This window comes from Pipistrellus kuhlii, unplaced genomic scaffold (assembly GCF_014108245.1).
Source record: "Pipistrellus kuhlii isolate mPipKuh1 unplaced genomic scaffold, mPipKuh1.p scaffold_m20_p_9, whole genome shotgun sequence".
Taxonomy (NCBI): domain Eukaryota; kingdom Metazoa; phylum Chordata; class Mammalia; order Chiroptera; family Vespertilionidae; genus Pipistrellus; species Pipistrellus kuhlii.
This window is the reverse complement of record NW_023425595.1, coordinates 34,402,177-34,428,016: the sequence shown is the minus strand read 5'-3', so window position 1 is coordinate 34,428,016 and position 25,840 is coordinate 34,402,177. Positions and strand designations below refer to the sequence as shown.

General features: G+C 54.3%; 2 protein-coding genes across 6 annotated transcripts in view; one reads left to right on the top strand and one right to left on the bottom strand.

Annotated features, from left to right (window-relative positions):
• ARRB1 (arrestin beta 1) overlaps positions 1-9,743 on the top strand; it is a 73,092-nt gene extending 63,349 nt beyond the window's left edge. For 3 of the 5 annotated variants that reach the window (XM_036426382.2, XM_036426378.2, XM_036426380.2), the window contains exons 13-16: positions 817-840; positions 3,361-3,431; positions 4,499-4,550; positions 5,824-9,743. In XM_036426382.2, the coding sequence (XP_036282275.1) occupies positions 817-840; positions 3,361-3,431; positions 4,499-4,550; positions 5,824-5,935 (259 nt within the window). In that variant the 3' untranslated portion in view covers positions 5,936-9,743. The remainder of the gene's footprint in view (positions 1-816; positions 841-3,360; positions 3,432-4,498; positions 4,551-5,823) is intronic. The other 2 variants (XM_036426381.2, XM_036426379.2) reach the window with 1 other exon arrangement.
• Positions 9,744-24,068: 14,325 nt separating this feature from the next.
• TPBGL (trophoblast glycoprotein like) lies at positions 24,069-25,459 on the bottom strand. Its single transcript, XM_036426384.2, has one exon. It carries the CDS (start codon positions 25,420-25,422, stop codon positions 24,229-24,231), a length of 1,194 nt encoding a protein of 397 aa, XP_036282277.1. The 5' UTR covers positions 25,423-25,459; the 3' UTR covers positions 24,069-24,228.
• Between the last annotated feature and the right edge of the window lie 381 nt (positions 25,460-25,840).

The window sequence follows — 25,840 nt, the reverse complement described above, 5'->3', positions numbered from 1 at the left end:
GGGCTGGGGAGATGGCTAAAGGGGCCGGGACTCCCACAGCTGGGTTGGGGGGTGTTCTGGCGTTCCCATTTTACAGACGGAGAAACAGGAAGCGCAAACAGTCCCCCAAACACGTCCTGCAGTCTCCCCGCCTCCTCTCAGGTCGTGGGGGCGGGAGGGGGTGGGGTCGTGGCCGTGGGCACAGTCTGGGGCAGGGGGCACTCAGAAAGAACTACCTTCTCCCCCATATTGGAACCACGTGTGGTTATGGACCTGGACTTCTGATTTGGATTTAGAGAGTCGTCACAGGGATATTTTTCTAATTCACGCGTTTCTACAAAAAAGGGTGGAAAGCGAATAACATTCGATGTCCATCCCCTTTATCATGAGAATAATGCCTATTGCAGTGGCGGCGGGTAACACTGATTGCAAATTATAGGACCTCTCAGAATTGCAAGCCCAGGCCCCGCAGAACCCAGGCTGCCTCCAGCTGCTTCCTGGAGAAATCCTGGGCGGCGAATCCCAAATGCTGCACTCACTAGAGAGGCCTCCCAGGAGGGGCAGCTCTGTGGTCCATGTTCATGTCTCCGCTGCAGACCTGGGTCCCGGGGCTCAGCGAGGCCTGTGAGGGGGGGGGGGGGTGGCCGAGCCTGACCAGATCTCAGCCCCCTGGGGAAGGGTGACTGCCTTCGTGTGTCCCCGAAAGAGCAGCCACAGCCCCTCAGGGTGGGTGGGCGTGAGCCCCAGGGCGGCAGAGGTGGTGAATGAACATGCTTTCTGTTTTCTTCCTCCTCACTCTCTCCTGACCACTCCTCCCGCCTCCTCTGGCCCACCCAGCCTGTTGGGAGACCTTGCGTCCAGGTAAAGTCCCTCCCTCGGACCTGACTGACCCCCTTTCCGAGCTGCAGGGCCCGCGGTTGGAAGGGATGTATCGGTCACTTTCAGCCGCCAGGCTGGGGCATGAGTCCGGGGGCTGCAGTCCTTCCTCTGAAAGCCTCATGCTGCGCTTGCCTTAGGCCCAGGCGGCAGGGACCTCTGCAGACAGCTGCACGGCCGGCTTTGCCGATGCAGGGAGCAGCCCCCTATGAGTCTGCATTATAGAATGTTTTGAGGAAACGCCAGCTTCGTGGCTTTCAAACGACTGCACTCTTGAGAAGGAACTGCTGGCCGAGGGTCGCTGAGGAGAGGCCCTGTGGAGATCTGCCTTGGTAGACAAGACTCCCTGGTCCCCAGCTGGATCCACACACCTTCCTTCCACAAAGGCACACGTCCCAAACGCAGTGGTGCTGCCTCCTTCTGACACAAGAGGGCACTATTGCTCGCCCCAAGAAATCAGTCCATTTGGAGAGGGGAAATTCAATTCAGTTCAGTTCCATTCAATGCATTTCAGTCAAGATTTCCTGAACCCAGCCTTGTGCCCGCCTCGTGCGGGGTGCTGAGGTTCCAGAGAGGCATCATCACAACCCCTGTCCTCGGTCACTCGGGGTCTGGTGGAAGGTGAAGGTCCGGATGCTCCCAGCTGTGTCCCTGAAGGAAGGCTGCCGGCTTGGTCTTACACCAGCTTCCATTCTGAGATCTCCCAAGTGCACCTGGAAAAGCAATCCCCATTTGGAAGCAAAATAGAGGAGAGGAAAAAAAAAAGCCAAATTGTTTGTTTATTTTTTTGTTTCTATTTTTAAAAAAGTATATTTTTTATTGATTTCAGAGAGGAAGGAAGAGGGAGGGGGAGAGAGAGAGAAACATCAATGATGAGAGAGAATCATTGATTGGCTGCCCCCTGCACGCCCCACACTGGGGATCGAGCCTGCCACCCGGGCATGTGCCCTGACTGGGGATCAACCGCGACCTTCTGGTTCATAGGTTGACGTTCAACCACTGAGCCACGCCAGCCGGGCATGAGAGCCACATTGTTTCAACGGCCTTATGAGACCGCTGTGTTCTCACTGAGGGGAAGTCATGGTTCGCACAGGCACACGTGTCCGTGTCCAACGGAGCCTTGTGCCTGCACCACCCCCTGGAAGTTCTAGTGGTTGGGTGCAGCTGTCCCCGTTTTCCAGAGGAGCTCAGTGAGGCTTAAAGACGCAAAGTGCTGCCCACGGAGTGGTGGGGCTGGTGGAGCAGACCTTTTCTGTCGGTCTGCCCCCTCCGTCTCCCTGTCCCTTCTCCCTCCTAGCAGGGCCCTGGGCAGCAAGGTCAGTGAGGTGACGAGGAGCCTGGCAGCACTCACAGTTGGCAGGGCCTCCTGTGTGACCCCACGCCCCCACCCCCCCCCAGCTCAAGTGAGAGGAGGAGCCTCGGGACTGCTTTTGTGAGTCAGAGGAGAAAGTGGGTGGAAATCACCTCCGTTCTGAGCTGGGCTCCTCAGTGCTTAAGGCTGTGAATCAGGGAGTCAGAAGCCTGCCTATCACTTCCCGTTAATGGCTGTGTGCCCTTGGGGAAGACACTTGCACTCCTGGTGCCTCAGTTTCCCAACCTGCCCATTGGGTGCAGGAATAGCACGGTTGTGAAGATTAGAGTTGCTATAGGGCAGTGGTCAGCAAACTCGTTAGTCCACAGAGCCAAATACCAACAGTACAGCGATTGAAATTTCTTCGGAGATCCAATTTTTTCAAACGTAAACTTCTTCTAACGCCACTTCTTCAAAACAGACTCGCCCAGGCCATGGTATTTTGTGGAAGGGCCACACCCAAGGGGCCAAAGAGCCGCATGTGGCTCGCAAGCTGCAGTTTGCCGACCACAGCTCTAGGGTGGTCGTGGCAGAGTCAGCGTCATGTTAGTGTCTGGTCTTGTTATCATCCTGTCTGTCAGAAGCGCTGGCTGGTGGCAGCACCTCCCCTGCTCCTCCCCACGTGTCCCCCCCTCCATCCCGCTGGGCTTTAAGCCTCCAGGCACGATGCGATGGCCCCAGGGCCGGGCTTCCACCAACCTGAATTGGGTTGAACTGGCCTCAGCTGTGCATCATCCAGCCGGCAGGGGCGAGGGCCACCTGAGCACGTTCAGTGGGGCCTCCTGGAGATGCTGGGAGAAGGGACGGAGTGAGGGTCAGGGGGAGCTCCAACCAGGACGTTGGGGAGGCGGTGTCCAGATGGCGGTGGGGATTTGAGGTTGGCAGGACCCCCTGCCGCCTCTGGAACCACCAGGGACCAAGAGGCACACACCGTCCTGAGCCACGCTCCTCCCACCCCCGTGTCTCCTCCCAGCTCGTGGGAGTCCAGGGATCCCTCTCAGAGAACCAGGGTCTGAGGCAGGATTCCCCACCTCTCCGCCCAGAGCTGCCTCTTCTGACCAGGAAACCCTCCCCGGTCCTCCAACTGACAGGGCGCTGAGTCTCACAACCAAAGTCTGGGCTCGAGGCTCAGCGGGTCCGGGTCTCTGTTTCAGTGACGTGGCCGTGGAACTGCCCTTCACCCTGATGCACCCCAAGCCCAAAGAGGAGCCCCCACTACGGGAAGGTGAGCGGGGTCTGTGGGTCACCGGGGTGGGCGTTTCCAGAGAGCCTACCCCTTTCTCCATCAGCTGCCGTGTTTTCCCAACACCCCACTCCCCTCTGGGCCAGCCTCCAGCCCAGGGTCACCCCTCTTCCCCAGCTCCTCAGGGTCTTGTGCGAGGCCCACACTCCTATTGACGTTTAACTCCCTAGGAGACAGGGAGGTCTGGCTCTGGTCCCCGTGGGCGGGGGGTGGGGTGGGGGGAAGCTGGGAGTAGAGGGGCCCCACTGGCCATGCCTGGAACCCTTCTCTTGCATCCAGATGTGGGAAAGGGAGCTCCGTGGGTAAGGTGGCCCCTGGACACCATTCCCACAGTTTTCCTGAGAGATTCCAGGTTGGCCATACCTCACGAAGACTCTTTCAGTCAAAGAGACGTTGCATACTATGTTCCACAAAGAAAGAAAAATGTTCCCACAATTAGACGATGCAATGCTGTTGGTTATAAAAACACCCCAAGTTCAGGGTTGGGGAAATGTGGGGGGAAAAAAACCCGGTTGTGTTAGAGTAGGTGAAAGAGAGGCATGGCAGCCGAAACCGGTTTGGCTCAGTGCGGACTGAAAGGTCCCGGGTTCGATTCCGGTCAAGGGCATGTGCATTGGTTGCGGGCACATCCCCAGTAGGGGGCGTGCAGGAGGCAGTTGATCGATGACTCTCTCTCATTGATGTTTCTAACTCTCTCTCTCCCTTCCTCTCTGTAAAAAATCAATAAAATATATTTAAATATTAAAAAAAAAAAAAAGAAGAAAGAGAGGCATGGCAGACAGGGATCTACGTCACAGTGGAAATGAGCCCACAGGGGCGGGTGCGGAGGCTCTTCCTACTCCTGGGGCTGCAGGGGCCGCTGGGACCTTCCCGGAGCCTCTCATCCGCCTTTAGGAAGTTCTGGGGTATTTCTGATACCGGGGACCAGCCTTCCTTCCCACTCCCTTCTTCCATTATCCTCCTCATCTTAGCTGGCTGTTCTGGGGCGGGGATCCTGTGTCCCATACCCACTCACACTAACTCATGGGTGCCTGCCCATCTGTGTTTAGTTCCAGAGAGCGAGACGCCCGTGGATACCAACCTCATAGAACTTGACACAAAGTAAGCCAAACCTCAGCCTGCAGACGTCAGGGGAGCGTGGAGGTTGGGTGGTGGGTGGGGCAGCAGGGTCATTTGCATAGATGCTTATTAACCCCTGGGGAGCAGCTGGGCTAACCTTGTCTGCAGAGGGCCGCCTCTGCTGCCTCTTGAGCAAGCCGCTTGCCTGCATGTGACTTGAAGGACCCTCCGTGCCTGCTTCCCTTCCTCCTGCCTCCGTGGGGTTTGTCTTCTCCCCTCATCCTTGGCACGTCCATCCGTCTGTCCACGGCACCTGCTTGGCTCACACACGGCTGGTTCATGGCCCTGGGCGCAGGCTCTCATGTCCCACCAGGGCCCAACCAGAGAAATCAGGCTGTGAGATGGGGAAGGTTCTTATTGCTCCTGACCCCCGAGGACTGATGTGGATTTCTGTGCGGCCAGAGGCCGCTGGCTCACAGGACAGTTGCCAGAGGGGGAGGACCTGGGCCAAAACCATGAACCACCTCCAGGGCAAACCAGCTCTCTCGTTCCAGCTCCAAACCCACGCTTCCCTTGTCTCCCAGGAGATATTTGGGATGTGAGATTTCAAGTCACCCTAGGTCCTCAGGCCTAGGAGAACACCCCCACACTGCTGGCTGGATTCTGGGGGACAGGGGACTCAGGTGGGCCTAAGTGGACCTGTTTCATAGTAGAAGGGAACTCGTTGTGCTTGAAAGCAGCGCCTCGTCCTGAAAACCCACTCAGGCACCCCTTCCCCCACCCACCCTTCCTCTGCTCCCCTGTTTAGATTTTGTACCCCCAAACCCTTCCTCTCCAAGGCCACTCGGGTAGAACGTGAGCCGGCACTTTCCTGGAGAAAGGGCCTTCATGGTTTTCTCTCCCAGGAAGTCAACTGTTCCTTCCTGTGCAGAAACCGAAGAGCTTCCTGAGGGAGTCCTTTAGGGGAGTGGCAGGGGGGGGTGCCCTGGGCCTGTTCTGGGGAGCCCAGAGTGTGCTGTGGACCTGCTGGTGGCCTGGCCTCTCACAGTACGAGTGGGTTCTTCCTCCGCCCCCAGCCCGGCTACACCCGCCCCCAGCGCCTCAAGAACCAGGTCACTTTCCAGCCCGTAGGCGTGAGAGGCACACGTACGCCTTCCTCTGCTGTTTCTACAACTGGCTGGAGGCCTTTGTGCCCAGGGTCAGCCCACCCACGCAGTGTCAGTCCCATGGGCATGCTGGCCCTCTGACCCCTCTGAGGACGCCTGCTCTCCCTGCCCTGCAAACACCTCCCCATTCTCCTTGTCTTTCCCACCAGCGACGACGACATTGTGTTTGAGGACTTCGCCCGGCAGAGACTGAAGGGCCTGAAGGACGACAAGGAAGAGGATGAGGATGGTACCGGCTCTCCGCAGCTCAACGACAGATAGACAGATAGACCGGGGCCAGCCCCGAGGGCTGCTCCAGGCCCGCCCTCCTGCACTAGGCTGCTTCCTTGTCTTCTTCCTGTCCTGGTGCCCCCTCCCCTCTGTTCTTCCAGTCTCCGCCAGGGGCCCAGTGGTCTTCCAGGTTGTGGTGGTGAACCTCTGGCCTCAGCACGGGCCCCGCATCACCACGCCAACGGGGCCGCGTGCACCACCATAACCCAGTCACCTCTCCGTCCTTTTTCTGCTGACCCCCAGAAAGGCCACCGTGGCTCCGGCCTTGGGATTTGACTTGGGATGGGGATCAGGGGGGGAACGATAGGGCACAGGACTTGGAAGGGTGGGGCTGAGGGGTCCAGATGTGTGAGGGAAGGAACGCCCACAGCCCCAGGTGGTGAACACAGTCTGGCAGCTAAAAGATGGCCATGGTGAAGGCCACGCCCTCTTCTGGCCGGGAGGACAGACTGTGGATAGATTCTCAATGCCTTTTGGCAGTCCTGACCCACAAAACACCTCCCCGCTCCTACCCCTGTCCCTCTGTGTCTGGCAGTGACATTGGTGTAGACCCCAGGCGTGGACAAGAGCAACTGGACCGACTCTCGTACCAGCGGTTAGAGAGTGTAAGGCAAGCTGTAGTCTCTTTCAGTATTGTCAGGCTGTAACCTAGCTACCCTGTATCTTCTGTGTGTGTCCTGCCTATAAATATGCACATAGAGAGAGAAAAGGAGGGGTCTTCAGAAATATACCCCCCGCCCCCCCTCCAGACAGAGTGAGCCTAAGCTACAGAGAGGTTTCCGGAAGGGTGGCTCTGAGAGATGAGGGCAGGGGCGGAAAGGTGGGCATCTGTCCTGTTTCCTTTCTTTGTGGACTTGTGGTTGGCGATGCTGTGGGAAGCAAGCCTGGGAGTCTAAAGGGGTCTGGAGACATCAGTGTCCTCCTGCCTCCACATTGCAGTTCTCCAGGCCTGGGCTGGGCTGGTCCTGTAGGCTGGGAGGCAGCACCTATGGCCACCACACCCACAGGCAAAAGGGGTCCTTCCCCAGAAGGTGGCAGGGTCCATCGGGGTGCCCTCAACTAAAAGGGAGGGGACTGCTGCCTAGCAAGGAACCTTTTGTTTCCTTGGGGAGTTGATGATCCCTCCCCCTCCCCGGCCCCACCCCCCAGTGTCATGGGGACCCAGTACCCATTGGCTGGTGTGATTGAGACCTGGGATGTTTCCAGGGCAACGGGACAGGCAGGTGAGGTAGAAGGTGTTCAGAGGTCTCTGTTGTCTGGCCTTTGCTGCTCCCTTACTGTGTGACCTTGGGCAAGTTCCTTTCCCTTTTCTGGACCTCAGTTCTTCACCTGGAAAACCAAGGGGTTTGACCAATGATCACAAAGGGTTCTCCCAGCCCTGGCCTCCTAAGAATGTGTGAACCGTGACTTTCTGGTTTAGTGGGTGGAGCCAGAGCTTCTGACCCTGTTCTGGCTCCTCCCGAGGGGACTCATTAGACCCCCGAAGTGGCAGGATCTTGGAGAGCTCCCACTTCCCCACCCCAGGCCTGGGATGGAGGGCCCTTCCTGGGCCTCTGGAGGTTGCCTGATGTCAAGGTGTGGCCTTAGCTATCATGTGCTGCTCGGCCCTGGGGCCTGATTATTACAAAAGGACAGAGCTTGTATTTGCTAAGACTTGGGGGGGGAGTGGGGGGGTTAGGGTGGGAGGGAAGAGTGCTTGTGATAGGACCTCCAGTAACTTAGAGCCCCTGAGAATGCCGTTACCTGAGGTTTACCTTAAACCCAAGCAACTATATTGATTTGTGGAGCAAGAGGCTCTCTCCTCAATTCCTGCTTCCTTCTATTTCTATCCCATACCTGTCTGAAAGGAGACAGCAAAATTTTATTATATAAGTTAAATCTCTCAATCCTTTTCAATCCATTGCCTGTTGGGGTGGCCTGGGCAACCATTTACCATGATGAGATTACCCAGTTCCCATGCTTGGCACTGTCCTAGCCCTTCTCTTCTGAATCTCCTGAAGATTCAACCCTGGCTACCCCTACCCAGGTGAGAATGCAGTCAGCTCAGGACAGTCACACCCCGCTGGCCAGACCTTGGGTCTCAGCTGCAGGCGCCTCAGGCACCGAGCCCCTGCCAGAACTTGCCGGGCTGTGTGCACCTCCCTGGGCAGCTGTAGAGCTGGGGAGATGCTGGAACAGCACACCACAAGCATGTGGTCTCCAGAGTCTTCCTCCGGAATCTTTGGAGCTGGCATAAGACCCTTTAGGATTTAGGATAATCACTCCGACACCCCTTCTCCTCCATCTCTAACCAAAGGACCTGAGCTTCTACCCCAACATCTCACTCATCCTTTTGTGTTCATCCCAGTGTTTGCCTGAAATTTCTCCAGCTGCAGGAAGCATCGTAGGCCCAGTTAGCTTCTCCCTCTTGGGTGCAGGGCTGCAGCAGGGCCGTGGTCAAGTTCATTGGAAGTGATCTTAAGCATCCCTGGCTGGTAACTTTGTTGCCCTGGGCCGAGCACTGGAGATCCTGTCTTCAGGCAGCTCATGGTCCGGGGAAAGTCATGGGGGAGGAATGGGCCGTTTTATTCAGAGCTCCATGGCTGCTGCTAGTCCATTTAGTGCCTTGATGTGAATTAGACATGGCGCCCCCTCCAGGTGGCCTCCACCCACGTTAGCATGGACAGTTTTATGAATGGTGCCCAGGCTGGAGGTTAGCCCTACGTGCCCCTGAGCTGGTGCCCACCTGCAGAGTCCTATGCTACAGCTCAGAGGATATTGTCAGTGACTGGGACTGGGGCACCTTTGTCCCTCTCGGGCTTGGTATCACCCACATCTTCCATCTCTCAGACCCCACAGAGGCCAGGAAGCCTTGGCGCTTGTCCCAGGTTGGTGAAAACCCCAAGATCCAATCCCCAAATCAGTGATCCACCGAAGAACCCAAGAGGAGGTGGAATAGAAATTGCCTGTCCCTTCCCTCAAAGTACAATGTCCCCTCCAGGGTCAAACAGGATGTCCAATGCTTCTTGATGATACTAGGGGAGGCATTTTGGCTCAGGGAAAACCCAGGCCTCGGACACTGAGAGCTGAGCCCCGCTGTCCTGTCCCCAGTAGTCTCAGCCAAGGCTGCTTCTCTCCTGCCAGTGACTGGTGACTGGGCATTCTCTCCCTCTTCCGGAAGAAGGCACTAGGCCCTAGTCTTGAACTCTTATAGGGTCTCATGGACACAGGCTTGTACCTGTTCTCACGTGTTTCTTTTTAAAGCCAACAAGGACCAAAACAGACTCCCTCCACCATCGTGCATAAGCCTACATTGGGCCTGCACCTTGGCCCAGGCAGTCCCATCCCTCTGTCCTCCCTCCAGGACTGAACTGGCCCACCTGTTGGGGCAGGATTCTCACCTCTGACACTTCCCGGCAGGGTCACTGCCCAGTGGCTTCAAAGAGAGGTCTCTTGAAGGGGGAGCATCCTCCCCCCGCATCGCTCTCTCCCAACTTTTCACCCTGAAAGGGAAATCAAAGCACAGGTCCCCAGGACCCATGATCTGTAGACATGCTGACACGGGGGTTTTCAAACCAGGTGCCGTGGAACCCCTGGTGTTCCACAGAGATTTGCCAGGGACTGCTAAAGTGGGAAGGGAGGGGTGGAGGCGTAGGATAGGTCTCCAGCCCTCCGCCATTACCACTTCCACCAGAACAACTCTGCTTTTGTCTGACTTGCCTACTGAGGTTTCACCTTCAAATTTTCTTTTGGAAAAAAAAAAAAAAAAAAAAGATAATTCTCCAAACCACCATTCGGAGGTTTGATCTTCGACCAGCAAGCACAGGTTCTACTCTTGCTTTTCATGTAGGAATGGCTCTAGCATTCCCGTGCAGACTTGTATTGGAACTTGGGTCACACACTCAGGCCCAAGCATTTGCCGATTCTCTCTCTCTCTCTCTCTCTCTCTCTCTCTCTCTCCCTCTCTCTCTCCCTCTCCCTCCCTCTCTCTCTCTCTCTCTCTCTCTCTCTCTCTCTCTCTCTCTCTCTCTCTCCTCCCTCTCTCTCTCTCTCTCTCTCTCTCTCTCTCTCTCTCTCTCTCTCTCTCTCTCTCTCTCTCTCTCTCTCCCCGTACCCATTTGATGATTTTGTAGCCCCCCACCCTGTGGCTGGGGCTTAGGTTTCATTGGGGCCGCGCCTGGTGCGCAGTGCAGGTGGGTCCTGACCCTGATATTGGCCCCTGCAGCATCGGGGAGTGTGGAGCAAGGAAACAGGCCCAGCCCTCACCCCGGTATGATACCCAGCTCTCCTGGCCCAGGCACGGGGATGACAGAAGGGACAGGGCGATGGGAGAAGACACTAGAGTCAGGGTCCTCTTTACACATAGCCAGGTAGATGCAAGCCCGGGTTTCCTAAAAGAAATGCTGAGACAGGACTTGATAGCAAAATCTCTCCTGTGAGGGCGGGATCTGTCCAGAGACCTTTCAGGCAGCAAGTCACACTTGAGCAATTCTAATTTATGGGCTATGGGGTGTGTGGGCCCAGGAAGGTGCCTGGAGAGAGGCTGGCCCCCTACCTGCAGGCTCCCAAACCCTCTCCCTGCCAGCCTGTCCCTTTCCCCAGACCCCTCATCAGGGCTGAGAGTGGGCACTTTGGTGAGACCTAGACCAGCCCTTGGCACAGAATCCTGTCTGCCCCTGCCCAGGGCATTCTGGGTGGACGTGTGAGGCTTAGGACACTGCCAGCCAGGTGGTGCTCCGCGATCAGCTGAGTGTGTTCTTGGGACCCACCGACCTCAGTTTCTCCTTGTGTAGCATGGGGCTAGGGCCAGGCTCTGCCCACCTCACAGGAATTACAGAAAGTTTCACAGGAGGGACGGGGGGTGGCATCACCTGAGAAGTGGGAGCCTCATGAGCTCGGGTGCGATCGGTCTGTGCCACAGATCAGCAGAGCCCTCGGGGGAACGCGTGCAGGATCGCAGACTCTCTGGAACGTCTGCTCAGTGCTGAGGGCCAGCCACAGACACGGGGCGGGGGTGGGGAGCTCTTCCCACTCAATGGGGGCCAGTGCTCAGCTTGACACAGTGGCTCTGGGAGGGTCCTGGGTGCCGGGAGTGACAGGCGACTGGGACAGGTCCCCAGGTCTGTAGCCCTTCTTTCTGTGACTGATTCTTTTGTGATACCCTCACTCCTGGGCCGCCTGCCAGGTTTATTTGTTGTACCTGTGGCATTCCTTATTATGTCAGATAAGTTATTAAAGTTCATTCAACTCTTAACAGGACAATGAACAAAAGAACAATAAATAGGAGACCATTAAAGCTCTTTTGTGACAGGTGCTGGCTGTGCCTTTATTTCTGCCTCATAAGCAGGACAGAGACCATCACACACTGACCTGTGTCCTGAGCTGGTGGGAAAGGCTTGTGGCTGGGCCAGGCGTTTTCCTCCTCCCCTGGCTGTGGTCCCAACTCCAACCTGGTTTCTGCACCCCTTCTGGGGTCAGTCAGGAAGTTTTCTCCTCCCCCTCTGCCATTTATCAGCCTTATGGCCTTGAGGACGTTGCCAAAACTCTGACCCCTCTCAGACACCCCAGTTTGCTCCTGGCGTGAAGCCATCCCCTCCTCTCGTAGGCACCGCTGACCACTTCATCTGGGGTCTTGCTCAGTCCCAGCCCTGATTCTTGTTCAGTTCCCATCTCCTGCTCTTCTGGGTCTTCATGAAGTCACTTCAGTTTCTCACCACTCACCCTGTCTGCCTGTTCCAGAAGGACCCCTGGGAGGAGTGGGGATATATGTGCGAAAGAGTCTACATGATCATCTGCTGTATTATCACAAAAGGAAGAGGCTGATGAATACAAGACAACTTCCTTAGAAAATGGATTATAGATGAACAGCGAAATCTTACATTCCTGTAAAATAATGTGCAACTTCCCATCAAGGCCTTGCCCTCGGGGTTGGCCAGAAGGTGGTCTGTTTCCTGACGTTCCCTCTCAGCCAGAGAAGGGCAGCAGGGATACTGACCTGTAAATCAGGAGTCCTGAGCTAGAGTTTCCTTCCTGCCCTCCCACACGGACTGTGTCCGTCTGAGTCCGGGTAAACTGAGCCTGTGCCGGTATTTCAGTAGCAGGAATTTAATAGAAGAAGCTGGTTATAAAAATGACACAAGAGTTGAAAAGGTCAAAGGGATGTGAGGCCACCCTGAGACCAGGTAAACGAGAAACCACAACCACTTGTTGGGTGAAAGGCTGGGGAGAGGAGGCGGCATCCTGGAGCTGAGGCACCAGGGCAGCTCAGCAGGGACATTGAGGGGAAGGGGATTTGAAGAATCCAGACCACAAAAGAAACACAGCTATTGCTGCCTGGAGCAGAGAGAGTGGGAGAAACACTCTGGCTTCTCCTCCTCCTGCCCTCCAGTGTCATGTGTGTGCCTCCTATTGGTGTAATCATTACACTATAATGAAAGCTGATTGTCCAGGAATCTTTGGAAATGTAGTCTGTAATGGTCAGAGCCCTGCATGCAATACAGAACAGAAGGTCCGGGGATTAGATTGGAGACCACATCGGCAAATCATGAGCTCTTTCTTACTCTTCTCATCCAGAGAACAGAAATAATCCCATTGGTCTGGGTATCACAAGGTAGGAGTGCCTTCACATCTAACCAGGACTCTAACCATGGGAGAAGGACTTATTTCTCTTAGCTTTGAGCTTTTCTCCTGCGGTCACTGTCTTCTTGATGCTTTGGGACTTCTTTTATCTAGCTTTTTAAGACACTAGCAAATCAAAATAAACTGGGTAGGAGTTTCAAATTCTGGGCAAGAAGAGTAATTCCACTATAGTTTATGTCTCCTACTGATTATATAAAACTCTGGACAAAAATAGAAAACAACTATCTACTGACTGAAAATTAAACAAAAGGAGGAAGATGGTATTGAGGAGTCAAAATTTGGAGAAGTCATTTGTGTGGGCTAAATTTTCCTTTCTTTTCTCTTTTCTCTTGTGGATTTGTGCTGAAATTAGAACCACCACCAACAGAAAGTGAGATAGACTTAAGGCCTGACCTAAATTAGTTTATTGCCACTATAAACAACAACAAAATCAATATTCTATAAAGGATTATAATAGGACTGAGTCTACAAAATGTCTAAGATACAATCTAAAATTGTTCAACATACAAAGAGCCAGAAAAATATGACCACTTCTCAAGGGGAATTAAATCAACATATGCCAACTCTTAGATGACTTAGATGCTGTGATTATTAGAAAAGCTTTTGAAGTAGCTATTATAACCAATTGAGGTGTCTCATATTGATGTTTCTCTCTGTTTCTACCAATCCCTTCCACTCTAAGTATCAATGGAAAATATCCTTGGGCGAGGATTAACAACAAAAATTTGTTTTCTGACAATAACAGAATTAAGTGAACTAGAAACAAATAACAGAAAAGTACCTGGGAAATTAAGAAACATATTTTTAAATGGGTCGGAGAGAAAATTAAGACAATTAGAAAATATTGTGAACTAAATGAAAATGAAAACACAAATAACTAAATGTATGGGATGCAGTTAAATTATTTCAATAGATGCAGAAATGGCATCTGACAAAATTCAATATCCATTAATTTAAAAAAGTCTAAACTTTCTTAATCTGATAACGGACATCTACAAAACACCCACAGCTAACACCATTCTTAATGATGAAAGACCAAATGTTTCTCCTCCAAGGCAAGGATGATTATTCTCAACACATATTTTAACATCCTCCTGAGGGACCTAGCCAGTGCAAAGAGGCAAGAAAAAGATATGGATTATAAAGGAAGAAATAAAATGATCTCTATTCACAGGCAATGCGATTATTTACATATAAAAAAAGAGCTACTAGAACTAATTAGTGAGTTTACATAGGTTGCAGGATACATGATCAATATACAAAAATAATTATATTTCTCTACAGTAACATCAAACAACTGAAAATTGAAATTAAAAAAAAAGATAATTCCAATAAAAAGATAATAGCATCAAAATAGAAACATTTAGGTATAGTAAATATAAAAATTTTGGTCATAATCTCTATGCATATCTCTAAAGTACAAGATGTTGAGAAAAGAAATCAAAGATGACGTAAGCAAATTGAGACATGTACTGTGCTCATGGATTGGAAGATTCAATATTGTTAACATATCAATTCTTTCCAAACTGACTATGAATTCAATGCAATCTAAATCAAGATCTCTACGGGATTTATTTATTTATTTTTTGTAGACATAGACACTCTGATTCTAAAATTTACATGAAAAGCTAAAGAAACTAGACTAGCCAAGCAATTTTATTTTAAATTTGTATTTTAAATTTATTTCAGAGAGGAAGGGAGAGGGAGAAAGAGATAGAAACACCAATGATGAGAGAGAATAATTGATCGCTTCTGCATGCCCCCTACTGGGGACAGAGCCTGCAATCCAGGCAGGTGCCCTTGACCAGAATCAAATCCCAAACCTTTAGTTTGCAGGCCAATGCTCTATTCACTGAGCCAAACTAGCTAGGGCTAAGCAATTTTTATTTTATTTATTTATTTATTTATTTATTTATTTATTTATTGGCCTCAGGAGGCGACCAATCCATGTATCTCTCTCATCTTTCTCTCGCTCTTCCTCTCTCCCTTTTCCTCTTCCTTCCTCCCATCCTTTCTAAAAAATCAATGAGGGCTAAACAATTTTTAAAAGGAAGAACAAAGTTTGAATTCTTCACTACTTGGTCTCAAGACTTACTATGAAGCTACAGTAATCGATAAAGTATAGTAGCCATGAAAGAATAGACACATACATTGATGAAACTAAATCCAAAAACCAGAAACAGACCTACACATATACTGTCAATTGATTTTCCAAAAAGGTACAAAGGGAATTCAATTGTTGTCTTTTCAATAAACTGTGCTTGGTGAAGAAGAACCGGAATGCTTGTGGTGGTGATGCAAAATGGTAGGACACTTTCTTAAAAATTTATTTTTCAATTACAGATGACATATAATATTAGTTTCAGGTATACAACATAATGATTCAACATTTATATACCTTATTAAGTGATAAACCTAGTGCCCATCTGGCACTATACATAGTTACCACAATATTATTGACTACATTCTCTATGCTGTGGTACAGACACTGGAAAATAGTTTGGCAGTTTTTTATAAATTTGTACTGTAGAATTGTACAGGTAAGCCAATATAATTTTATTAACCAATATTACCCCAATAAATTCAACAACAAAAAATTAAAATAAAACATACTATAAGACTTAGTAGTTCTACCCCCAAAATAAATGAAAAGTTACACTCCTACTGAAGCCAATACTGCCCCTGGCAGGTGTGGCTCATTTGGCTGGAGTGTCTGTACACCAAAAGGATGATGCTCGAACCAACTAAGCCACCCGGCCAGGGTGGAACTGTTCTGTATCTTTTTAAAATATATATATTTTATTGATTTTTTTACAGAGAGGAAGAGAGAGGGATAGAGAATTAGAAACATCGATAAGAGAGAATCATTGATCAGCTGCCTCTTGTACAACCCCCACCGGGGATGTGCCCGCAACCAAGAATCAAACCTGGGACCCTTTAGTTCACAGGTCGACGCTCTATCTACTGAGCCAAACTGGTTTTGGCCTGTTCCGTATCTTGATTGCCCACATCTGTAAGCCAAAAAGAGTGGATTTTGCTCTATACAAATATGTATCTCAATAAAATAGCAAAAAGGGAGGGGGCAAAAAAGAGACTAAACAATTTTTAGCTCACCAACTGGGAACAGTATTTACAGGGCATGTACCCTTTGCTGGGGATTAGGCTGGGCCTTGAAGACACAACCATAGATAAGACAATCCCTTCCTTCAAGGAGCTCACAGATTCATAGGAAGATAAGGTATGACAACAAAGGCTTAGAGTTGTTGAGGGATGCTGGAGATGGGGCTGACATGAACTCATGGCTTGCCATGGGAGCACTGAGGAGGGGGTCCTCATGTTCAGGTGGGATGGGTGAGATTGGGAAGAAGGCAGGCTTCCCAACGGAGGGATTGCTGCAACTGAGTTCTGAAGGACGAAGAGGAGGTGGGCAGGAGGGGAGAGGTCTGGACATTACAGATAGAAGGGAAGGCACATGGGAGGCAACCTGGGGCCCTCAGGGAATTGTTAGGACTTTTGTGTAAGTGCGATGAAGGGAACCAGAGGAGCCAGCAGGAGACAGGAGCAGACCCTGGCCATGGCGAGGGTAGTTACAGATAATCAGTCCAAAGGGCTTGGTTTTTGTCCAGAAGACAGTGGACCAGGTTGTAAGCAAGGCAGTAAAAGGGCTCAGATTCATGCATTTTTAGGATTACTCTGCTGCATTGTGAAGGACGGACTAGAGCAGGAGGCTAGAGGCAGCGGGACCAGAGGGGAACTGGGGTGGGAATCCAACTGAGATGTGTAGAGCCCGGGACCAGGTGGGGAAACAAAAGAAGGGCCAACTGGAGAGGCATTTGGGGGTAGAGTGGCCAGGACTTGCTTCCCATTCGATATTTGAACATTCAGCCGAGTAGCGTTTCTTCAGCCTACATGGATCCTTTCTTGGCTCCTTTTAAAGAAGGTTCCTTCCCATTCTTTAGGGCAAACCACCTTCTCAGGGGGTTCTGCCTGACCACCCCATTCAAAGGACACCCCCCACTCTCCCATCACTCTGTTTATTTACCTTCCAAGAAATGTATTGTGTATTTACTTGTTTACCGTCTAAGCACATGGCTCTGGGTTCTAAGCCTCATGTGGCCTCTTACTAGAGAGCCTTGACAAGTTATGCATCTTTATGTGCGTTCGTTTCTTCATTTGTAGAGTGGAAATAATAATACCTACCTCATAGAACTGTCATCGGGCTAAAATGGGTTAATACATCTTAAGTGCCTAGAACAATTCCTGGCACGTAGTAAGCATGAACGTGTTACTTATTACTGTTATTATTTTATTGTCATTTTTCTTCAATACTGTGTCCTCAGCTTCTTCCCAGCCCCGTGCTTGGCACATAGGCATTTTTAAATACTTGTTGAGTGGCCGAAACCGGTTTGGCTCAGTGGATAGAACGTCGGCCTGCGGACTGAAAGGTCCCAGGTTTGATTCCGGTCAAGGGCATATACTTCGGTTGAGGGCATGTGCAGGAGGCAGATGATCAATGTTTCTCTTTCATCAGTGTTTCTAGTTCTCTATTCCTCTCCTTTTCTCTCTGTAAAAAATCAATAAAATATATTTAAAATTTAAAAAAAAAGGTGGGCTGGGCGTACAGTGGCAGGAACCAGAGGGTGAGGTGCAAGAGGCAGCTAATTGATGATTCTCTCTCATAGATGTTTTTAACTCTCTCTCTCTCTCTCTCTCTCTCTCTCTCTCTCTCTCTCTCTCTCTCTCTTCCTCTCTGTAAAAAATCAATAAAATATATTTAAAAAAATAAATAAATACTTGTTGAGTGGATTGTGACTAAATGACAGGAGGAACTTCTCCACCTTAACTAGCAGATAGCGCATGGGACACAAAGGAAAGTGAAAAGTGGCTCGGCTACTACACCACGCGGCCAACAGATGTCGCTGCAGTTCCCTGGCGGCGAGGCACCTAGGCTGAGCCAGCGGTGCAAGTTGATCAGACAGGACTCTGGACGAGTATTCCAAATGGAGGAGCCAGAAAGCTCTAATTGTATTAAAAAGCCAAAGTCAAAGAAGCAAAGGGTAAATGATGTCTCGCACGATTACATATTCTAAAGCTGCATTTTCTTTCTGTGTTCTCACTGGATTGAGCAGCAGCAACACGGAGCTGGCCGTACAGGCATCTTATGTAACGGAGACCTTGGTTCAACCAGGCGGGAGATGGCGGGAGTCAAAGGGAATGAGCATCTGCTATGCCGCAGAGGGAGGCCACACGCCCTGCGTGGTGCTTCTCCCCTGAACTGAGGATTTCTGTGGGGCAGGGACAGTGCTTACACATCTGGTCTGTGAGCCAGGACGGGGGACACGAAAGGGAGGGACCTGGGCCCCTGGGAGCCACGTCTGGTCTGGGGTGGACAGTGGGCCAGAAAACCAATCAGGACGAATACAGGGTGGGTTGAGCCCTAACTGGTTTGGCTCAGTGGATGGAGCGTTGGCCTGAAGAGTCCTGAGTTCGATTCCAGTCAAGGGCATGTACCTTGGTTGAGGGCACATCTCCAGTGGGGGATGTGTAGGAGGCAGCTGATCAATGTTTCTCTCTCATCAATGTTTCTAGTTCTCTATTCCTCTCCCTTTCTCTCTGTAAAAAATCAATAAAATATATTTAAAAATTAAAAAAAAAAAAAAAAAAGGTGGGCTGGGTGTGCAGTGGCAGGAACCAGAGGGTGAGGTAAGGAAAGCGGAGGGGACTGGAGCAGCCCTGATGCTCTCCGTGGGGGGAAGGCACCCCAGGTAGAGAGCACTGTGTAAGCAAAAGCACGGGGTTTGGAATAACCGGCTCAGTGACTGAAACTGGAGTGGTTTGGGGTAGCGGGAGGATGGTGTTTAAGGTGCTGTTTAGAGGCCCTGGTCGGGGTGGCTCGGTTGGTTGGGTGTCATCTCAGACACCAAAAGACTGTGGGTTTGATTCCTAGTCAGGACACGTGCCCGATTGCAGACTCCATCCCCAGTAGGGGTGGGAGGGGGGGTACACAGGAGGCAGCTGGTTGACGTTTTGCTCTTGCACTGATGTTTCTCTTTCCCAATCCCTTTCTCTCTCTCTCTCTAAAAATCAATAAAAATATACTTTAAAAAAGATGCTGTTGGCCTGGCCGCATGGCTCAGTGGTCGAGTGTCGACTCACGAACCAGGAGGTCACGGTTCAATTCCCCGTCAGGGCACATGCCCAGGTTGCAGGCTTGATCCCCAGTGTGGGGCGGGCAGGAGGCAGCCGATGGATGACTCATCATGGATGTTTCTACATCTCTCCCCCTCTCCCTCTCCCTCTCCCTTCCTCTTTGAAATCAATAAACACATTTTTTAAAAGATGCTGTTTAGTGTAGAGGCCAGGGGGAAGGGCAGGGAGTGCATTAGTTACATGGTGCTGGCAGACTAGCGAGGCTAGCAGCACCTTTTCTTTTCTCCTCCGGGTCTTTTACAAAGTCACTGGGGTCCAGGGCCCACCAGCCTGGCACAGTCCTGGCTTATTCTTGTTCCCATGGAATTATTAACAGCGACCCCTTCCTCCCTCCAAGGTTTCCTGGTATGGATGGCCACCTTCGTTAGGGACCCCCGTGTGCTCCCATCATCACAGTGACCCCATCTTTCCCGAGGGCAGGAGCAGGCTCTGGGCCACCGCAGCCACTACTCAGGGAGACAAGAGGCTGAGGAAGAATGAGTCTTATGCCTGGGACCTCAGAGATTGGGGGTCCAGAACACACCCCTTTCTCCTCTCAGGGAGAGGTGGAGATGCCCTCCCATGAAGAAGGGTCCCCCTCGGGGTTTCTGCCCGCAGGAGGCTGGCGCGGGAGGCTGAGGCCTGCTGGTAGCTGCGATGGAGGCTGAGGAGTCCTCCCACCCCCTCCTTGTTTGCTTCCTTCTTCCTTCTCCAGGCCACCACCGCCTGGGGTCTGGCTGCAGGAGGCGGTGCCCACAGGGTATAGACACAGAGTTAGGAGGCGGGGCAGCCCTGGGTCGGAGAGTCAGACCCCCAGGGAGCATCCTGGGCTCTGGCTCTGCATTGCTCCAGTTGTCCTGTGTCCCCCGGAGGAGGGCTGCTGGGCTTCCTGGGCCTCAGTTTCCCCACCAGTGCAAGGACAGGTTCGCTGAGGTGGTCTGCATGGCGCTGGCCAGACCTAAATTGCCCTGAGGCGTCACTGAGAGAAGAAGGTGGGGCAGTGAGGGAGGGGGAAGGGTGGAGGAGGGGATTCTGAGGGAGCCAAGTGCATTACCCCAGGAATATTAACTGCCCCCATCACTTCTCCCAGCCTGGAAAAGGCCATGCCCATAAATCAGGGCCAGAAGTCTGCCAGGCAGAGACGTAATGAAGAAGGAGATGGACTCCAGGGAGGGCAGGCAGTGCCTCTGGAGGTCACCCGCCCAGCCCCAGGCTGGACAGAAGGAACATGAAGCCAGAGACGGGCAGGGATGTCCACGGTCTGTGCTGGCCCGTTAGTTGACATCCCAGGATGGCAGGAGCCGGTCCTGCTGTGCTCACTGCCGAATCCCCAGCAGCTAGTACACAGGAAGATCTCCAGAGACGTTTCTGATTGAGTACCAAGGGACAGGGCTCCGACTGAATCCCCGCCCTCGGGACTCAAGCTGGGCCCTGGCTGGTTCCCACCCCAGACCTAAGGGGCGTGGAGGGGATCGGGGCCATGGAAATAAACTCCTCCAGGAGACGGCTCCCTTTGCTTGTTGAAGGGAAATGTCACATTGAGCGCAGGGTCACAGAACTCTGGGGAGTCTGGCGTGTTCCTCACAGTGCATAGCTGATTTGTGTCTGCCACATTTCTGACAACTAAAACGTCCGCCCTCCCTCTCCTGCTCTCTACCGTACCTGCTCTCAGAGGCCATCCTGGATGGAATTTCCTCCTGGATGGAATTTCCTCCTGCCATCTCCTGCCCACCTCAGGGAGCCAGCAGCATTCCGGGCATGTGATGGGGGGGGGGGGGGCGCGGGGAGAGGGGGCCCGCAGCTGGCCATTCAGTGGGGGCCCTGGCACCGACGAGAGAGGGTCTGAAGCAGGTGGGTGGCATCAGGGGGTCAGGCCAGGGCAGGTCCCTCCATCTCACCTTTCCCTTTAAGGCATCTTCTGGGCTCCTCATCCCCTTGCCCACCTGCCTCCTGCAGGCACTGCTTAGTTCTGATTCCTCCCGATGCTTCCGGTGCCAAGGAGGAGGGGCAGAAGGAAGCGGGAAGAGGCACCAGGTTGGTCTCCTGTCTCACATGCCTTTTTGGAAGGTGGAGATCCCTATCGCCCAGTGGAGAACGTGGGGGGCGAGGGTCCCTCGTACCCACATCCATCCTCCCAGCCATGAATGGCCCCCCAATTCTCAAACAAATTCTTCCTGCCTGCAGGCCTTTGCACAAGCCCTTTGCACAAGCAGACAGCTTCTGATTGTTCTCTGTTCTGCAAACTCCCACTCATCCTTTCACACCCCATTCAAACGAGATTTCCTAGAAGTCTCCCTGGGCGGAGTCAGGGGTTCTTGCTCTGGGCATTCAGTGTCCTGGGACTTTTTTTTTTCTCTAAGCCTCGATTGACTACGACTCCTCCCCAGGGTCGTTAGCTTGTCTGGACTGGCAGAGGCTGAGTGCATGGCTGGGTTTGCCGCAGAGGCAGGGCGGGGCCCCTGGGGACCTGTCGGTAGCCTCCTAAGACCAAAGGCCACGAACAGACAGCAGGCAGGGTGGCAGCCTAGAGATGGCCTTCCATGGGCACGAAGGTTAAATATCAACTGGCACGCCATCAGTTAGGTTTTGACAACTATCGATCCGATTCTTAGCTTAGCAGCAGCTCTAAGTGAGAAACTCTCTGAGATTCTTGCTGACAAGGAACCCACAGCGAAGAGCGCGCTTTGCTTGCCAGGACCTATGGCAGACGTTGGCTACATGACCAGAGGGCACGTCTTTGGAACCGGGGAGGTGACCCGTTGAAGGCGGTTCTTGAACCCTGTGAGAGACACCACCGCAGAGCACCCTTTGACGGTCATGGACAGACGGGAATGCTTCGAGGGAATGTGATCCCTTCTCCGGCAGGAGCGGGGTAGTGGATCTGCGGGGAGGAGATGAGGTCTCACCCACTGTCTCCCACCCGGTAAAGAGCTAATCTGGGGTGGGCTGCATCCTGCCCCCAGGTGAAGCTGAGGGGAGTCCCAGGCAGATTCCTCCGGCAATGAAAGGGATGTTCCCACGAAGAGAGAGAGTGAGCACCTATGAAGAGAGGGTGCTCCTTGGTGAGATGGCTCCTTACCTTACCTGAGGCCCTTGTCAATGTTTACAAGGCACCGTTTCCAGGATGAGGTGGCCCTCACATTCTGAAACGCCAGCGTGCTGGACTTCTATCATGTGGTTGTAGGGCTCTGAGATCCTAAATGTGAAAGAGCCCAGCATGGGCACCGTGAGGGCCTGACCCTCCTGGCCCAGACCCACCTACCTCCTCGCTCCACACATCTCAGGGGTCACCTCATCCCTTCCCACCTCCAGGCTGCTTCTCCTCCCGGCCCCTAGCATACCTAACAAGCTGTGCTCTCCCCTCCAGCCAGGAGTCGGCGGCGTGACAAGGGCTATACGGGAGGATCAGGTAATTCGTCAAGAGGGGATGATGCCAAAGCAGCCAATAACGATCCATCCTCTTTCCTGTCTGAACGAACTGCCTCAGTTCCCCGTGGCTGCATTTCCTCCCTGGTAGCAGCCTCGTCGGATGCCAGCATTTGCCAGTCCAACTCCATCTCTTTCATAATACCCCCCCCCCCTCCCAGCGCTGTGATGAGGAAGGAAAGGGGAAGAGGATGTCGAGGAAGGAGAGGATCCCACCCTGGCTGTCTCTAACCCCATCTCAGAGGACAGACAACAGACGGGTTTGGAAAGCCGTGCCATCCCGTGGGAGGTCTATGCGCCTGGCTTCCATCCTGCCATGTGCCGTCAGATCCCATTTCTCTCCCCAAGCCCAGGAGAAGAAACCGAAGGTCACTCACTGCACCTTAGGGAGGCCCAAAGTGCTCTCCGAGTGTCCCTCCCACCCCCCTTCCAGTGCCCCAAGGCCAGCCCGAATGATACGGCACCACTGACAAGAGCCGAGTATCGGACGTTATCGCAGACTTTATACAAAATTGGCCAAGGGGTTTCCAGACTTCTCGGGTAGGGGCGGGAAGACAGGCCTCAAGCCGGTATGCCGAAGGAGCGCGCCTGACTTCCTGTGTGCGGGAGCAGCACGGGCCAGCCATTCTGCCTGACCGAGGGGGTGGGAGTCAGGGAGAGGCAGCCCCTCCCCACTCACCGATTGTGCTTTGGGATCATGCAGAAGGCAGGGCACCGCCTTGCGGGGAGGTGAGATCTCCCTTCCTCCTCCAGAAGGGATGGGGTGTGGCACGGCTGCGGGGGATCCTCCATGGAGAAGAGCCAGAGGGATGGGAAAGAGCATAGGGGCGGCGGCTCCCAGCCCTTCAGAGCCGCTTTCCTGACCCCCCCCTCTAGGAGGCCACGGTGGGTGGGTGACCCTTGTTCTGAGGCCTGACCTCACAGCCCCAGGACCCTCAGTTCTCCCGAGGGGGATCTGCTAGCGTGGCTGGGGCGCCTGCAGCTGTCTTACAGTGCTGGAGAGCTTATTTTAGGGTTTGTCCAGTGGGCACATTCCAGGGAGGGATGCCTCACGGGACCCTGGCCTCGTGAGTGGCAGGAGTTGGTACTGAGTGCAAGCCATGGGTGTGTGTGTGTGGGGTGGGGGGGATTGAGAGCCTAAGACTTGGGCAGAGGGGTGAAACTCAGATCAGGTTAAAGAGAGAGAGTCTGAGATCGGGCCAAGCCCTGAATGCTGGGGGATCAGAGCTCTGGTGGGCAAGGCTAGAGATGAGCTCCATGCCAACACTGTAACAGGGTGTGCCCCTCCCGGGGATGGGAGAGACCCACGGAGCTGAGCCCCAAGCCCCAAGGCATGGGAGCGTGAGCCAGCACTGGGGTGGCATGAAATACAGCCTCTGATTGGGGGGGAGGGGTGCCCAACCCTTAGAGCCAGAAGCTGTGGGTCTCTTTGCAGGATGGAGGGCTCAGAGCTCTGGTGTGAGGAAAAAAAAAAAAAAAAAAAAAGGCTCAGAGTCCACCAAACCTCTTCGTGGGAGTGAGCTCTGCTTCTGAGACCAGAATAGGATGCGAGGGCCCCAGCTCTGGGCAGGGAGCTGAGGGCCCCAAGCTGGAGATGGGGGTCCTTGAAGTAAGTCTAGGATGATGTTTCCTACTAGAAAGGTCAGGGCTCAGAGACGAGGGTGGTGGAAGCAATCTCAGGGCTTTGGGATTTTAGGAGAAGGTGTCTGGGTGAATCTTAAAAGGGGGCTGGAGGTGGATGGGTCTGGAGCCTGGATTGCATGGGCAGGGCTTCTGGAATCAGAAGGAGTGTCTCTGGGTCTTTGATGGTCGGAGCTCTCAGAGGCTGGGAAGAGGGATACAGTTTGGGGTTTCCGTGTTTGTGTGTGTGTGTGTGTGTGTGTGTGTGTGTGTGTGTGAAGGAAGGGAGTGGTGATGCCGGAATCCAAAGGTTTACAGGCAGGCCTCAAAAGCCCCAAGCTCGCGACGGGTGTCTCATACCCAACTCCTTCAGGCCAGGTAGCCCCAGGAAAGTCATCCGTTGGCGGGGGCATCCGCCCAACAAGTGAAGCTCAGAGGCCCGAGCTCGGGGAAGTGGCCCGGGAGCCGGCGGGGGCGGCGGGGGCGGGCACGCGGCGCGGGTCGGAGTCCTGTTCGTAGCGGTAGTGGTAGCCCTCCATCTGGTCCCGGCAGGCCTCGCGCAGGTTGCGCATCCAGCGCTGGATGCCCCGGCGGTTTAGGTAGAGCACCATTAAGAAGATGAGGCCGATGAGCGCCAGCACCAGCCCGAAGAAGACATAGGAGGCTTCCAGCTCCGGGCCGGTGAGCTCCGCATCCTGGGCGTCGCGGTCCGCGCAGCGCAGCCGCGCCTCGTCCAGGCCCAGGAAAGGCCGGTCCTGCAGCGGCCGCGGGGAGGCGCACCGCAGGCGCCGCGCGTCGGGGACGCGCTCCGTGGCGTTGCGCAGCCAGGCCAGCAGGGGGCGCGCGGCGCAGCCGCAGCGCAGGGGGTTGTCGGCCAGCAGCAGGCGCGGCGCGGGCAGGCCGCCCTCGCGCTCCAGGGCGCGCAGGTCGTCGGGGCCCAGGCCGGCCAGCGCGTTGAGGCGCGCGTCCAGCTGCTCGAGGCGCGGCCGGAGCAGCGCGGCGGGCGGCAGGCGGCTCAGCGCGTTGCCCGCCAGGCCCAGGAGGCGCAGCTCGTCCAGCGGGGCGAGCGCGGCGTTGAGCGCGGCCAGCAGCGCGGGGCCGCCCCGCGCCAGCGCGTGGTTGAGCTGCAGCGAGCGGAGCGCCCGCAGCCCGCGGAACGCGCCGGCGCCCAGGGCGCGCAGCGGGTTGTGGCTCAGGTCGAGCGCCGCCAGGCTGGGCAGCCCGTCGAAGGCGCCGTCCTCCACCACCTCGATGTTGTTGTGCGTGAGGCGCAGCGCGGTCAGGAACGGGAGGCGCACGCCGCCCGCCGCCGCCCCCTCCTCCTCCCGGTCCCCGGCCGCGTCCTCGCCGGCGAAGGCGGCCGCGCGCAGCACCGTCAGGTTGGCGCCCACGATGGTGAGGTTGCGCGCGTCGGGCGGCACGTCCCGGGGCGGCTGCCGGAGCTCCGCGCCCGACGCGCAGCGCAGCAGCAGCTTGGGGCCGCCGAAGCAGTAGCACTGGAAGGGGCAGGGCGCGGCGGGCCGGCTCAGCGCCGCCGCCACGAGCAGCAGCCCTGGCAGCAGCGGCGGCCCCCTGGGCTCCCGCCGTCCCGAGCGCGGGGCCATCCCGGCTGCCCCCGCATGCATCCAGCGCCTGGGCCAGCGCGCTCCCACCAGTGAGTTCTGAGCGCTTTTGGGGGGCGGGTGGGCAGAGGGGGCGGGTGGGGCAAGTCCTTGACCTGGAGAGAGGCTGGCTGGTCGCGGTGGTGCCGTCCGCTGGCTCTAAAATCCGAGGAAACCTTCACTTTCCGGGCCGGGGCGAGAGGGGTCAGGCGGGGAGCGGAGCCCCCCACCCTCCCCCGGCGCCCGACTCGCCCTGCGCGCTGGCCTCTGGCGGCTCCCGGGGCCGTGCCGGCGGCTCGGAGCCGAGTGGGCAGGGTTTGCCTCCCCACCTCCCCGCCTCCCGTCCTCCTCCTCCTCCTCCGCCCCCAGCGGAGCCTCAGCGCCCTGCTCGCTCGCGGAGAGGCGGGGTGGAAGGCTCCCTCCCGAGAATCTGGGCCTTTGC

Excerpts from the sequence above, each read along its gene's own strand:
- TPBGL (XM_036426384.2), bottom strand. The coding sequence starts at position 25,422 with ATGCATGCGGGGGCAGCCGGGATGGCCCCGCGCTCGGGACGGCGGGAG.